The sequence below is a fragment of the Sus scrofa genome, chromosome 14 (assembly GCF_000003025.6).
Source record: "Sus scrofa isolate TJ Tabasco breed Duroc chromosome 14, Sscrofa11.1, whole genome shotgun sequence".
Lineage (NCBI taxonomy): Eukaryota > Metazoa > Chordata > Mammalia > Artiodactyla > Suidae > Sus > Sus scrofa.
Window position 1 is genome coordinate 99,787,160 of NC_010456.5, and position 15,776 is coordinate 99,802,935.

Genomic DNA, 15,776 nt, shown 5'->3' on the forward strand with positions numbered 1-15,776 from the left:
TGGATTCTCTCTGCTGTACACCTGAAACTAATACAACATTGTAAGTCCACTATCCTCCAGTAAAACTTAAAAAAATTTTTTTTTTAATTCCTTCAAGAAGAACTTAGAAAAATGGGGTTAGATGGAAGAATGCATGTCTAAGGGGAGTTTTGCAAGCTTTGCCTGGGGACATCTTTTTAGATCAGGCAAAGAGATGACTTTGTTTGAGGGCTGGTCTAAATGGTCTCTTGAGTCCTAGGAGCCTGGGATGGCTGTCTCCCTCAGTGAAATGGGAAACTTTGGACCAGGGAGATAATGTAGTCTAGCATCATGAGCAGAGGACCAGGATCATTGCTGTGCTATGCACAAAACCACAGCCAGAGCTCACAGCCCTGTCCATCTTGAAATTCACAAGGGAAGTCCACTTTTGCATACGGAGCAGATCCAGCTAACCTCTAGAAAGAGATGGCCATTGTGGAGGAGGGAGGTGGAAATCAGCAATATTCTTTTAGTAAACAAAAAACACAGATAGGCAGCATTTCCAGAGGGAAAATACCACATTTTCATCAGTGGATATTTTTAAGATTGAACGATGTGTCCATCTGATTAGGATTATTTTGGAGTCTGTCTGGCCTGAAGACAATAGACTAAACCGCCTCAGATGCCTTTGCAGCTTCTAATTGTCTAATTGGTGGGGTGGGATTGCAGGGAGTGGAATTTCCCATAAAGGAAAATATGTAAAAATATATAAAACTGAATGCAAAAGCCATCTCTCATCTGAGAACAGACCACTGGGGTTGAAATAATAATTAAAAAAAAGACGTGTACTAGTGATTTGACTGTCAAGTTCCCTAGCTGGAGTAACTAAGTTTCAGAAAGTTCAGAGGAATAGAGAGCTATTTGAGCCTCTAAAAAGCCTCTGTGACAAGGCACGTCCCCTCTGGTCCTTGTTTCTTCATTTATAAAAGGAGGGGGCCTGATGCAAAATAATTTCGAGATCTCTTCCAGCCCTGTGACTGTACACAATGGGTGTTTGAATAAACCTGTCCAAATCTGTCAGGCAAATATACCGTTTTGTTTTGTTTTGTTTTTGGTTGTGAAATGTTGCAAGGTAGGGAGGGCTTTTTCAAGGCCCATTGTGGAACACAAGAGGTCAGTGGGTGCAGAGCAGCTGTTCATTTCTTGAACATGACTATCCACCCTGCAGATAAGCTCGGAGCCATCTGAACATTTTCTCTGCAAGAGTCTGGCAGACTAGTCCTTGAAATTGCTGGACAACAGCTATTTGAGGAATTGTGTTCTGGGCCTTAATTATGCCTTCGTTTTCCTTTTCTGATTATAATCCTATTAAATTTTGGATTTTCTTTTTTTTTTTTTTTTCTTTTGTCTGCACCCATGGCATGTGGAAGTCCCTGGGTCAGGGATCGAATCTGAGCACTGTGGCACAGCTGTGGCAATGCCAAATCCTTAACTTGCTGCACCACAGGGGAACTTCCTAGGTTTGGGATCTTATCTGCACTCAGTGACCTTTCAGTTCAGCTCAGATATTTCCACTCTTCAGGCCTAACATCCATATATACATGATTAGCACTAAAAAGAAAAAAAAAAAAATCTAAGAAAGCTCTTCCGCAATTATTTCTTATCTTGTCGTACAACACGTGTTGGCAGTTGGAGCTCAGCATTTCTTAGATGGCAGGGAGAGTGGTGGTGTGACAATATATTCAGTGACCAAGATTAGGTCATTAGAGAGGCGAGAAATGCGCCATGGGTAACCAGGGAGAGAAAACCACTCACCCTATATAAGCTGCACTTGGAGTGTTGAAGGTGTGTTTATGGGAAAGGAACTCTTTTCATTGCACATGATTGCAGCACCTCAAAATCCATTGTAATACTTAAACATGATCTTTTGTTTACTGGGTTTGTTTGTTTGTTTGTTTTCCTGGACCTAAAACCTCCCAACAGTAATCCCTTCCAAAAGTAAACATGGGCCTTCTTGTATTTCTGTGTGGCACTCGGAGTGATATTTGCATGGAAAATGGCCAGAGTCACCAAGGAAATGGTCTCCTCTGTTGTATAGCCCCCCCAGTGCAATTACCCTGATCTTCCATTCAAATCCTCCCAACCCTTTCTCTTGACTCACTAATATGGAACCACGTGATGTGTCACAAATGAGATCATGAGGAGGAGTAGGTGAAACTTGTAAAAATAATGCTTAAAGGAACCCTGTTGCCTTTCATCCATGGCTCACAAAGCTTTTCCAAATGGTTAATTACTTCTTATAACTCACTTGTGAAGCACCTAATAGTCATTACTCCCATTTTAAAAATGGAAAAACCAAGAGAATAGAGTATGACTTCCCAGTGAAGGATAAGAATGAAAGTTTTTATACTTCTAGCTCTGCAGTGAAGACCAGATCATCAGTTAAATCAACAGAATCACCTGAGGAGCTTTAAAAATTACCCATGATAGGAATCCTCCCTCACAGATTTTAATTGGCTTGGGCTCACTTAGGGGGATTGTGGGTTTTAAAACGCCCTGTGAAGGTTGAGAACCGTGGGTATGGCTCCACCTGGAGATATATCCTGAGAGCCCCTTGCACTCAACACAGGATGCTTTGCCCCAGCCTGGTCCCCCTCCTGTGTCCCCTAGCTTGGTGAACAGCTCCACCATCCAAATGGTGACTCATGTCCAAAACCTGGATGGCATTCTTTTTTTCTTTTAAATCAGAAGATCAATAACATTAATTTTCCAAAACATATTTTCTGAGTTTTAAAAGCACATCTCCTGGCAGTCTGGAAAAAACAATTCTGTGTTATTTTCAAAGTGTTTTTAAATTTTAGTGTATCTTGCAATTGAAGTATAGTCGATTTACAATATTGTATTAGTTTTAGATGTACAATGAAGTGATTCAGGTATACATGTGTGTATGTGTATGTGTATATATATATATTCCTTTTCAGATTCCTTTCCATTATAAGTCATTAGAAGATATTGAAGTATTGAATATAGGTTCCTGTGTTATACAGTAAATCCCTGATGTTTATCTATTTTATATATAGTGGTATGTATATGTTAATTCCATACTCCTCTAATTTATCCCTCCTTTCCCTTCCCTTTGGTAACCCATAAGTTTGTTTTCTCTGTCTATGAATCTCTTTATGTTTTGTAAATAAGTTCATATTTATTACTTTTTAGATTCCACAAATGTATATGATATATATTTGTCTTTCTCTTAGTATGATAATTTCTAAATCTATCCATATTGCTGCAAATAGTACTGTTTTTCTTTTTTATGCCTGAGTAATGTTCCATTGTATGGATATGTGTGTGTGTATGACATTGGATGTCATTCTTGCTTCTTTCTTCTTCCTTGTCCATTCAGTCACCAAGTCCCAGCAGTTTGCCTCTCAGGTATTGCTTAAATTTGTTCACTTCTCTTCTATTCCATCCTGGGCCAGGATACTTAATTTCTTCCCTGTATCTTGCCCTATACCCCTCCAATCCTTTCTCCATTCTTCAGCTAGAGAAAACCATTCAATCTTTATTTGGGAACTCATATAAAGATATGACGTTATCTTGTCCCCAGTTACCACTCCCACTCAAGATATTCTCTCCTTGGTTCATTCTCAGGGGGTCATTATATCATCCTCTCTCTTTTGCACATGCTAGTCCCTCTCAGCCTAGGACACGGTTCCTTCCACTCCTGCCTCTTCACCTTATTTGTTACTCCTTTCCTCTATAAGAAATTGGCCTTACTCCCATGACCCATAAGCCTGACCAGGTGCTGCCTTTGTCCTCCCAGAGCACTTTGCCCTTGTCGTGTCCCCAGCTGTGTCACAGTGTTCTTACCCACTTACTCTTCCGTCAGGTCACTAGACTGCCAACCTATGAGATCAAGGACCACATCTTGAACTGTTTTGTCACTCTCAAATTGCCAGCAGCAAGTCAAGGGCCATGCATACAAGTGGTGTTGACAGGATGGAGGATAAAAGGATGATCCCTCTGAAAACAATACGGAAGTATCAGCATCAAGACCACTGATGAGAGGCAGTGGGTAGAGATGGGAAGCAGCCTGGTTTGGAGGACTCCTAGATTTGGGTCCTGGCTTGATTAAGACAGCTGTGTGCCCTTGAACTCTGCCACTTTGCCTCTGTAAAACTGTCTTCTCATCTGAAAAGGAGGGCATTAAATCCACATGAGCTACAAGTTCCATGACTATGACAGATAGCACAGAAATGAAAACATTCTTCAATTGTATCACATGATTTTCTTCTTAATTCTGTTCACTGAACTCTTTCATCATGATTATTTTCCTGAGCCCACCATTTAACTTCCTTCTGGCTTTTTCCCCTTCTTTCCTCTCCTCTTAGCATTCGGACCTTGGCACATTCACACCCTCAGCTGCTCCTCTTGTTCTGATGTCACATCCCCTCTTCCTTTCCTTGCCCTCTTTCATCCTGTTCACCTTTGCTTTCTTCATCCTGATCCTAGTGTTGGAGCTCATCCTCTTTTCCTTTTCACACTCCTGTTGTCTGTGATTCCAAACTCGGCTCTTCTTTCACTGCTTCATTAGACTTCCTTAAAGCCTGTTCCCCATTCTTCTCTGTGTGTCCAGTTTTGTGAATCTGCAGCTGTGGTCCCATACCTGCCTTTGGCAGGAGCCTTGGAAGGAAATGGGGACTTCTGGGCCACAAAGCCTTTGGAAATTAGGCAGGCCACTGGACCTCCCTTCCTGATAGCTGGACCTGTTCTGGAGACAGCTGGACCACCTTGGGGAGAGAGAGAGGTGCCGAGACCAGGTCAACAGGTTAGGGCTGAAAAATGGTGCTGTGAAACTTAAGGAAAAAGTTAACATAAAACAAGACACAGAGACATTTATCTTAATTAAAATTGGGAACCGAGGGACTCAAGGTCTTAGGGACCAAGAGCGCTGCCTCAAGAAACCACACTGCTTTTATTGTGCTCTTTAGGATTAAGTCAAATGAGGAGGGGGCTATAGGTGCAGGATATAGGTTTTTAAAATTATTTTAAAAGTTCTTTTGTTATTTTAAAAGTCACATAGCTGGTAGATGGTTAAGCTTTTACTCTGACCTTTAGGCATTTAACAATCATTAGCATTTGAGGAAGCTTGGCGTTAGCTATCTATGCACAGCATCTAGAGAATCATCACTGTGCTTCCGCAAAAGGCATGCCTATCTGCGGCAGCCTGGCCTGGCAAGCCAGCCTGGCGTGCCTAGGTTTCCACCTTGGTTCTCTTTGCTAATGCATATTCTGCTAAGGACCCCTCATAAACCACTTGGAGCCATGAGGTTCCTCTTTCTCTTATTCTTAAGAGGACATATCTGCACAGGTCTGGCATGCCTAGACCAATGCATTATGTCCTCATTCAGCTGACCCTATGAATAACTTATTCCTTTAGGTCTTTGTGCTTAAGCTTAAGTCATTTACCAGCACTGCGACTGTTTTTCAAGCAGGAATATGGAGTAAAGTAAAGCAAGATAAGATGGAGTTTTCAGCAAAGAGACTAAGAAAATATTGTAGAAACATGTCTTGCAACAGAGATGTCCTTTGTCCCTCCTGATCCCAGAAATCCCAAGAGCACAGTTTCAGCACTGCTCCTCAGACACATTTTTGACTGAGCGAAGGTTCAACGTTGCCTTTTTCAATAGAACAATATAGGGTGGACCCCTAGCGTCCAGAATGAGTTACTGCATGCCCAGGGAACTGGGGGTCTTAACTTCTCAATGTTTTATCTGTTAGTCTAACTCTAAGCAATGAGGCGAAAGTAAATGTATAAGCGTAGGTATTTGACAACATTTTTGAGAGTTATACAACTATGATTCGACGGATAGATTAAGACTTTCTGTGAGATTTGTTTCAATGACTGAGGAGACACTTGCTTTTGGTTGTAATTGATTGCACTGCAATGTCATGTGGAACACTTAAGTTTATGGAAAAAATGAAGGTCGTGCTTTTTCTTTTTTTTTCATCTTATTGAGATATAATTACCATACAATAACGTATATATTTAAGGTGTACAATGTAAAAGCAACAGTTGGATGCCACAAAATAGGTAGCAACACATTAACCATTTAAGAGCTGTCAGGCCTGGGGCCTCTTCCATCCTTGTCAAGGAAAGTACTAGCCCTCCCCTTTTATCAAACACTGGCATGTTTTTCTTTTTCATTACTTTCACCATTCTTCACACCAGGTTCACAACTAATATTTGTGGGGCCCAGGGTTAAAATACGAACTAAAACCCAATGCCATATTTAAAAGTTACATATCTACCAAACTTAAAATATGTTTTATCTTTCTACTTTGACAGCTATGTATTGATCACAATCTGGAAGGCCAGGTTCAGATTGAGACTTCTTGGTCCAGTGCCTAAATATGGTGGTTTGAGAAGCTGGCTCTTGGCCTGCAGTCAACCCTTCTTTCTCTTTGTTTGGCCTTGTCCCATGTCATGAGGGCCTTTGGGTTGGCTTGTGGGCATCGCAGGCTGAAAATGTGAGCTCTCTGCACACCCACTGCAGAGCCGCGATTTTCGCCAGCCCTCAAACTAGGACTGCCCTGGCTGTGTGTTCGCCCTGGCAAGACAGGCTGGGAGATGAAGCTTTCCCACCCCAGCAGCCAACTTGGGGCAGATTGGGCAGGGAATTTCCAAGACCCAAGTCCACAGATCACAGTGTAGAGAGTAGATGCACACTCCAAGTAGGCCCTCCACCAGGGGTGTCCTTGCCTGACACAAGGGGCACCTCTGAAGAGGGCCAGAGCTGGGCCATCTGAAGTGTAAGGCAGTGTGCAGATGGTTCTTTCTAAAAGTCTCTGAGGGTTCCATGGAGGCCTAGTGGTTAAGGAATCAGCATTGTTACTGCTGTGGCTTGGGTTACTGCTGCAGCCTGGGTTTGATCCCTGGCCTGTCTGCCATGGGCACAGCCAAAAAAAAAAAAAAAAGTCTCCACTCTCTGTTCCTCCCCAACCTTTCCTGAAGCCACTTTCTCAACTAATACTAGGTACTGAAAAGTGAGAGTATTGATCATAAGCTTAGTGAAATCCTCAGTGAGTGAAAAATGAGTCATTATCTATTATATATCTTATTTATTTATTTGGTAAAAAAACACGTAACATAAAATTTACAGTTTTGAGGAGTTCCTGTCGTGATGCAGTGGAATGAATCTGACTAGGAACAATGAGGTTGCCAGTTTGATCCCTGGCCTCCTCAGTGGGGTAAGGATCCGGCGTTGCTGTGAGCTGTGGTGTAGGTTGCAAACGCGGCTTGGATCTGGCGTTGCTGTGGCTCTGGCGTAGGCCAGTGGCTACAGCTCCAATTCAACCCTAGCCTGGGAACCTCCATATGCTGTAGATGCAGCCCTAAAAAGACAAAAAAAAAAAAAAAATTTATAATCTTGGAGTGCCTTGTGCAACAGGATCAATGGTGTCTCTGCGGTAGCAGGGACTCAGATTTGATCCCTGGCCTGGTACAGTGGGTTAAGGATCCTGGTTTTATCCTTTGCAAATATTTTCTCCCATTCTGTAGGTTGTCTTTTTTGTTTATGGTTTCCTTTGCTGTGTAAAATCTTACAAGTTTGATTAGGTGCCATTTGTTTATTTTTGCTTTCATTTCTATTGCCTTGGGAGACTAACCTAAGAAAACATTGTTATAATTTATGCCAGAGAATGTTTTGTCTATGTTCTCTTGTAGGAATTTATCATCATGTCTTATGTTTAAGTCTTTAATCCTTTTTTGATTCTTTTCCCATATAGGTTATTATACAGCATTGACTAGGTTACCCTGTGCTGTATGGTAGGTCCTTGTTACACATCCATTTTATATATAGTAGTGTGCATATGTCAAGCCCAGCCTCTTAATATAGCTCTATCTCCTAACATTTCCCCTTTGGTAACCTAAAATTTTCTTTCCATTTCTTTGTATCATCTTCAATTTCCTTTATTAATGTTTGATATTTCTCATCATATGTCTTTCACCTCCTTGGTTAAGTTGATTCCTAAGTATTTGTGTGTGATTTTAAAAGGTATTATTATTTTTAGGGCCACAGATGCATCATACAGAAGTTTGCAGGCTAGTGGTTGAATTGGAGCTACAGCTGCCAGCCTACGCCACAGCCACATCAACGCCAGATCTGACTTGCATCTGTAACCTACACTGCAGCTCACAGCAATGCTGGATTCTTAACCCACTGAGCAGGTCCAGGGATTGAAAGTGGGCATCCTCATGGATACTGATCAGGATCATTACCGCTGAGCCACAACAGAACTTTTTCTTTAACATTCCCTTTCTGATATTTCATTGTTAGCATAAAGAAATGCAACCAGGAGTTCCCATTGTGGCTCAGCAGGTTAAGAACCCAACTAGTATCCATGAGCATACTGGTTCAATCCCTTGCCTTGCTCAGTGAGTTAAAGGATCTGGTGTTGCCATGAGCTGTGGTATAGATTGCAGACACAACTTGGATCTGGTATTGCTGTGCACTGTGGCATAGGCTGGCAGCTATAGCTCCAATTCAACTCGTAGCCTGGGAGCTTCCATATACCACAGGTGTGGCCCTAAAAAAAGAAAGAAAGAAAGAAAGAAAAGACATGCAATCATTTTCTGTATGTTAATGCTGTATCTGCTACCTTGCTGAATTCATTTTATCAGTTCTTTTAGTTTTTGTGTGGCGTCTTTAGGGTTTTCTATATATAGTATCATGTCATCTGCATCTGCATCTAATGACAATTTTACTTCTTTCTTCCAATTTGGATCCCTTTTATTTCTTTTTCTTGTCTTACTGTTGTGGCTAGGACTTCCAATACTATATGGAATAAAAGTGGTGAGAGTGGGCATCCTTGTTTATTCCAGATTTTAGTGGGAAGTCTTTCAGCTTTTCACCATTGAGTATTATATTGGCTCTAGGTCTAAATAACTTTCATTTGGTTATACCAGTTTTGTAAAAGTTTCTTTTTATCATGAATGGATGTTGAGTTTTTATCAAATGTCTTTTCTGCATCTATTGAGATGATCATGCAGTTTTTGTCTTTTCTTTTGTTGATGAAGTGTATCACACTGACGATGAATAGTGTGAGACAGATCCAACATGGTCATGATGTATGATCATTTTTATGTGCTGTTGGATTTGGTTTGCTTTTTTCTTTTTTTTTTTTTTTTTTGAGGATTTTTGCATCTATATTCATCAAACATATTGACCTATAATTTTCTTTTTCTTTTGGTTTGGTTTTCAGAGTGTTGGCTTCATAGAATGTCTTTGGGAATGTTTCCTCCCCTTCAATCTTTTGAGAAAGTTTGAGAAAGACTGTATAAGTTCTTTGTGTGTTTCATAGAATTTGGCTGTGAAACCATTTGGTTCTGTACTTTTGTTTGTAGAGGGAGGTTTTGTTTTTTTGTTTTTTTTTTTTAAACACATTCTATTTCACTTCTAGTGATTGGTCTGTTCAGATTATCTATTTCTTCTTGATTCAATTTTGGTGTGCTTTATGTTTCTAGACACTTATCTATTTCTTCCAGGTTGTCGAATTTGTTGTTCATGGTATTCCCTTATGGATTTTTGTATTTCTTTGATATCAATTGTTATTTCTCCTTTTTCATTTCATATTTTGTATGGGTTCTCTCTTCTTGGTGAGCCCTGCCAGAAGTTTGTCAATTTTGTTTAACCTTTTAAGAACCAGCTATTTTTTTTCTATTGTTGTTTAATCTCTATTTTATTTCCTCTCTGCTATTATTTCCTTCCTTCTGCTGATTCTAGGTTTTGTTTGTTCTTCTTTTTTCTAATTCTTTTAGGTGATAGATTAGGTTGAATTTTTTTTTTTTTTTGAGGAAGGCCTATATTGCTAGAAATTTCCCTCTATGAATTATTTTTGCTGCATCCCATAGCTTTTGTATTGTTTGTCTCAAGGTATTTTTATTCCTTTTCAGTTTCCTTGTTGACCTATTGGTTTTATAGTAGCATGTTGTTTAGTCTCAACATAATCATTTTTTCTCATTTCTTTTTCTGTGTCTTATTTCTAGTTTTATGCCATTGTGGTCAGAAAAGATATTTGAAATAATTTCTATTCTCATATTTGTTGAGGCTTGCTTTGTGTCTTAGTATATGGTTGATCCTAGAGAATGTTCCATGTGAATTTGAAAAGAATGTGTATTCTGATTTTTTTGGATGTAATGTCCTGAAAATATCAATTAAATCTAACTTTTCTATTGTGTACTTTAGTATCTCTGTTGTCTTATTGATCTTCTGTCTGGAAGATCTGTCCATTCATGTGAGTTGGGATTAAAGTCTCCTACCATTATTGTATTCCCTTTATATTTGTTTTATGAATTTGGATGCTCCTATATTAAGTGCATATACTCGAGAGTAATATCCACTTCTTGAATTGATCTTTTGATTATATGCTGTCCTTGTTTATAGCCATTATTTTAAAATCTATTTTGTCTGATATGAATAACGTGATCCCCCTCCTTCTTGTTATTTCTGCTTGCATGAAATATCTTTTCCCATTCTTTCATTTTCAATCTGTGTGTCCTCTGCCCTAAAGTGGGTCTCTTGTAGGCAGCATATTGTAGGTTTTTTTTCTCTTTTTTTGGCCACATTTGTGACATACGGAAATTCCCAGGCCAGGGATTGAATCCAAGCTGCAGCTGTGACATATGCCACAGCTGTGGCAATGCCGGGTCCTTAACCCACTGGTCAGGGCTGGGGATTGACCTGTGCTGCCTCAGAGACAACACTAGATCCTTAACTTTAACTGGCTATACCACAGTGGGAACTACCCAGTATATATCTTTTGATTGGAGCATTTAGACTATTGATATTTAAGGTAATTATTGATAGATAGGTATTTATTGCCATTTTAAACCTTGTTTTCCAGTTGATTGTTTATTCTTTGTTCTTTGTGATTTGATGATTTCCTTTTACTTTATGCTTGTGTTCTCTTCGTTTCTTGTGAACCTATTTTATGTTTTGAATTTGTGATTACCCTGTTTTTCAAGTATGTTAAACCCCTTCCTATTTTATTTTTTATTTTTTTTTATTTTATTTTTTTTTATTATTTTCCCACTGTACAGCAAGGGGGTCAGGTCATCCTTAGATGTATACATTGCTCCCCTTCCTATTTTAGATAGTCATATAGGCTCACACTCGCAAATAAATAAATATTCTGCATTTTCTTACTCTTCTCCCTTATATTTTATGATTCTTATGTCCTCTTTTACATCTTCATATTTATCTTTTTGCTGTTCGTTTTGGTTATCATTGCTTCCAATTTTTTAAAATCTGTATACTCAAATAATTTATTTTAATTTTTTATCTTTTTAGGGCCACACCTGGGGCATATGGAAGTTCCCAGGCTAGGGGTCAAATTGGAGCTGTTGCTGCCAGCCTACACCACAGCCACAGCAATGCCAATAATTTATTTTTCAATTGTGATTTTCTCTTTCCTACAGCTTCTTGCTTCTTTTCTATTTAGAGAAGACCTTTCAATATTTCTTTTAGGGTAGGTTTAGTATTGCTGTATTATTCTAGTTTTGCTTGTCTGAGAAATTCTTTATTCATCTTTCTGGGCAAAGTATTCTAGGTTGCAAATTTTTCCCTTTTAGGATTTTGAATATATTTTGCCCCTCCCTTCTGGCTCGTAACATTTCTGTAGAGAAATCAGCTGATAGCCTTATGGAAGTTCACTCGTAATTAACTTTGTTTTATTCTCGCTGCCTTTAGAATCCTCCATCTTCAATTTTTGCCATTTTATTTGTGTCTTAGCTTAGTTCTGTTTAAGTTCATCTTGTTTGGGACCCTCTATGCTTCCTGTTCTTAAGATATGTTTCCTTCTTTAGGTTTGGGAATTTTTTGGCTGTAATTTCTTCCAATACATTTTCAATCTCTTTGTCTTCTTCTGGAATCCCTATTATGCACAGATTGGCATGCTGTATAGTATCCTATAGTTTTCTGATATTGCTTTCATTCTCTTTTATTTGGCTCACCCCCATAAACATGCAGATTTATTTTAAATCAATATGACACAGATTGGTTTTGCAGTTTTTAATACACTGAAATAGAACTTTCTAAACACAGCAGTATCTGCCTGTGCAACAAATATCTGTAAGGTAAAATAAGGGGTTTTAAAAGAAATACATCTGCATGAACAAATCAGATGAAAAGCCTGGAAAACTTTCTATATTCCTTCTGGATTAAAAAACCCCAAAATTATTAATGGCTCAATATACTACACTGCTAAAGGAAGATGGGAAAAGGCTGTGAGTTTTGTTGTAAGAGCTCTTATTGTAAAATCTAATTCCCAGAATTCCCATTGTGGCTCAGTGGGTTAAGAACCTGACTCGTATCCATAAGGATGTGGGTTTGATCCCTGGCCTCACTCAGAGGGTTAAGGATCCATCATTGCCATAAGCTGCAGTATAGGTCACAGATACAGCTTGTATCCCACATTGCTGTGGCTATGGTGCAGGCCAGCAGCTGCAGCTCCAATGTGACCCCTAGCCTGGAACATCCATGTGTCTCAGGTATGGCACTAAAAAGGAAAACAAAACAAAACAAAGCCTAATTTCATATTATGATTCTGTTAGAGCCATCTTCAAAATTACAAAAGAGGAGAAGCTTCATTAGCTACATTTTCACAAAAATAGCTGCAGTGTTAACATTAATATGTGACAAGGTATTCATATCTAGGCAAATGACAATTATACCACTGTAACTAATTGTTACTACCTCAGGAGAATGGAAAATCTGTATACTTTCAACTGAATCTTGTATCTTATAGCACTAAAAACGAATAGCTATGGCACCGGAATAAAATTTTTTGTGAAGTATCTAGAATATTATTACTAGGGAAATACAAAAAGTGAGGTAAGTGTACCTTTTCCCCAAAACTTTTGAAGACAGAGGTTTTAAGCAATTAAGGCACTTGAGAACATCAGGTGTATGTACAAATGTGAAAGTAAAACAAACTTTAGCTGTAACAGTAAATCTTCATTTTAAGAACCTTTAATTATCTAAATGTAAGGAATTTTGGCTTATGATAGGGACAAAAAAAGTTTCTATAGGCTAAAGAAACCAAAACAAAACAAAAAAAACCTTAATGACCTAGAAAAGCAAAAGCTCATTTTCCCTGGATTAATCCAGTGTTTCAAAGGCGGGGAAGAAGTACCCCTCTAAACCTGAAAAAAACTAGTGCTTCATAAGGAAACTAAAGAAATAAAAGTATGCATTCTTGCCATACTACAGTAATTGAAACTAAGAAGAAAAAAGGATGGGAGAGTAGAAAGAAGAAAAACCATCTCTTTATCCTGGGCAATCATCATTAAAAATCCACATAATACAATCAACTAAAAATCCTTGGAATTTCTGAAATTACACTGCTTACATTTGCTATCTGGAAACGTAAAATGATTGTCCCATTTTAAATAGGAAATGATTATAAAACAACTCCTTTCTTTGTTGCCTAATAGAAGTTACTTTTCAAGAAAGCTTAGTGGAAATTCCTTTTAGGTATGGCAGTGTGAGGATACTTTTTTGAAGTACAAAGGAAAACATAATTAAATCAACTTTATCTCCATACATTTGAACAGCCATAAGAAAAATGTAGGCAGGTTTAATAGATGAAGGCTTTTGACTTTCTATAACATCCTTTGGTTTAAGCTACTCAGGCTTGAAATAAAGTAGGTAAGTTTTCAATTAAATACTAACAGCATGATTCTAAAAGCATGTTTACTAACTGCTCACATCAACAATTACATTCTCAGACCTTTTCCTTTTATTAATGTGAAAGAACAAATCAACATTTTAAGTTATAGTCTACCTTTCAATCTGTCTTTTAAGGCACTGTTCTTTATTTTCTCAATGATACAAGGTCATTTGATGCTCATTTGGCACATTCTTCTCCATTCTAGTCACTAAACTACATCCTGAGTTAGGATGAAAAGAATGCAGTTTTAGGGTTTAAAATAACTACATTTAAACTGCCAAAAGAATCATAAGGTTGTCTCCACAGGATGATATTTTCCATCACTTATATTAAAGTTACATTTGACATGTCAAGAGGAGAGAACAGGAGTTCCTGTTGTGGTTCAGTGGTTAACGAATCCAACTAGGAACCATGAGGTTGCGGGTTCAATCCCTGGCCTTGCTCAGTGGGTTAAGGATCCAGCATTGCCATGAGCTGTGGTGTACGTTACAGCCGAGGCTTGGATGCTGCATTGCTGTGGCTCTGGCATTTGCCCGGGGCTACCGCTCTGACTCATCCCTTAGCCTGGGAACCTCCATATGCCGCAGGAGCGACCCAAGAAATGGCAAAAAGACAAAAAAAAAAAAAAAAAAAAAGAGAGAGAGAGAGAGAAAGAGAGAGAGAGAGAGAGAACATAATCCCACAGCAGCAGCCATTTAAAATAAAACAGCCACAGGATTCATGCAGAATATTTTAAATATTTCCACTGAGCAAAATGATTGAACTGGTTTTTCTTTAAGGGCCATGCTCCTATATGTATCCTTAGAAAATTTAAAGATCCTAAAATAGTGTCTTCCATGTGGAACATCTTGAAAGATATTTTGGTTTCAGTTACATGCCAATCCTTGTTAATTTAGCCGGTCTGTTTGCAGAATGTGGTAATTTCGTTCTTTAGATTTACAGGCTTTATAGAGAAAGAAAATTACAACCTGCACACCCAAGACAAGGACAATTCCTCCAATGAAACTGGCTGCATCAAAGACAGACCTCTACACAGGTTGAGCAGCAGGAGTTAAAGTGGTATTACCTGTACCTGATGTATTAGCTGCGGTCAAAGATGGAGAAGGGGAAGGCAGAGTTGTGGGTTTTGCTGTAGAATTGGTTGCTGATAGTTTAGCAGTGGGCACAGAATTCTGTGCCAGTTACTACCTGGCAATCACTAACTGTTGAATTATCTGAACAGTAGATTTTACCTTACATTCTATTCAAAAGCAGGTAATGTTATCAGCGTTAGTGTCAAAACAGGAAACAGCTATTGTTGCTTTCACAGATTTCTGGTGCTGGAGTGGTGACCCTTGGGAACGATGGTGGCACGAGGGTTGTCTGGGTGCTGGACAGTAAAGCCAAGGGTGTAGCTGTGTTCAGGTGATCCACGGTCAGCACACCTCGAGGCTCCACTCCCCCCATGCGGCTTTTTGTCTGCTGTTCTGATTGGGCGATTTCCATTATTCTATCCTCCAGATCATTTATTTCTTCTGCTACATTATTTTTTTTTTTTTTTGCTATTCACTGCCTTTAGCTCAGTTTTCATCTCAGCAAATGAGTTTTCTAATTTTTCTTGGCATCCCTTTACAGTTTCTAGTTCCTTTTTACAGTAATCTGCATTTGTCAATGGCTTTAATTCCCTGAATATTTCCATTATCTCCTTCTTGAACTCAGTGTCTATTAGAATGAAGAGGTCTCTTTCATTGTTTTTTCAGGGGAATTCTCTTTGCTTTTTAATTGCGAGTGGTTCCTCTGCTTCTTCATTTTACCTTTATTTCTCTGAGTTTAGGAGAAACAATCTACTGTGCTAGAAATGTTGAAGAACTGCCTTCAGCAGTTCAAGCAACCCAAGATTGGTCCTGAAGGAGAATTTTTTTTAGAAATAGCAATATTAATCACTAATAACTTTAAATATTGGTCTTTCTAGATGGTGATGGAAAGTGGGGACTGGCTGGTTGGTGGTGACCTTCAGGTGCTGGAGAGAATAAGGTGGAATGATGGGTTGGACCAATACCGCCTGACACCACTAGAGATCAAACGGAAATGTAAAGAAATGAATGCTG

At 38.9% G+C, this 15,776-nt stretch overlaps 1 protein-coding gene across 3 annotated transcripts in view; it reads left to right on the forward strand.

The window, feature by feature from the left end:
* The window catches only part of PAPSS2 (3'-phosphoadenosine 5'-phosphosulfate synthase 2), a 98,048-nt gene that overhangs the window by 68,861 nt on the left and 13,411 nt on the right, over positions 1–15,776 (forward strand). For all 3 annotated transcript variants that reach the window (XM_021073102.1, XM_021073104.1, XM_021073105.1), the window contains one exon: positions 15,641–15,776. In XM_021073102.1, the coding sequence (XP_020928761.1) occupies positions 15,641–15,776 (136 nt within the window). The remainder of the gene's footprint in view (positions 1–15,640) is intronic.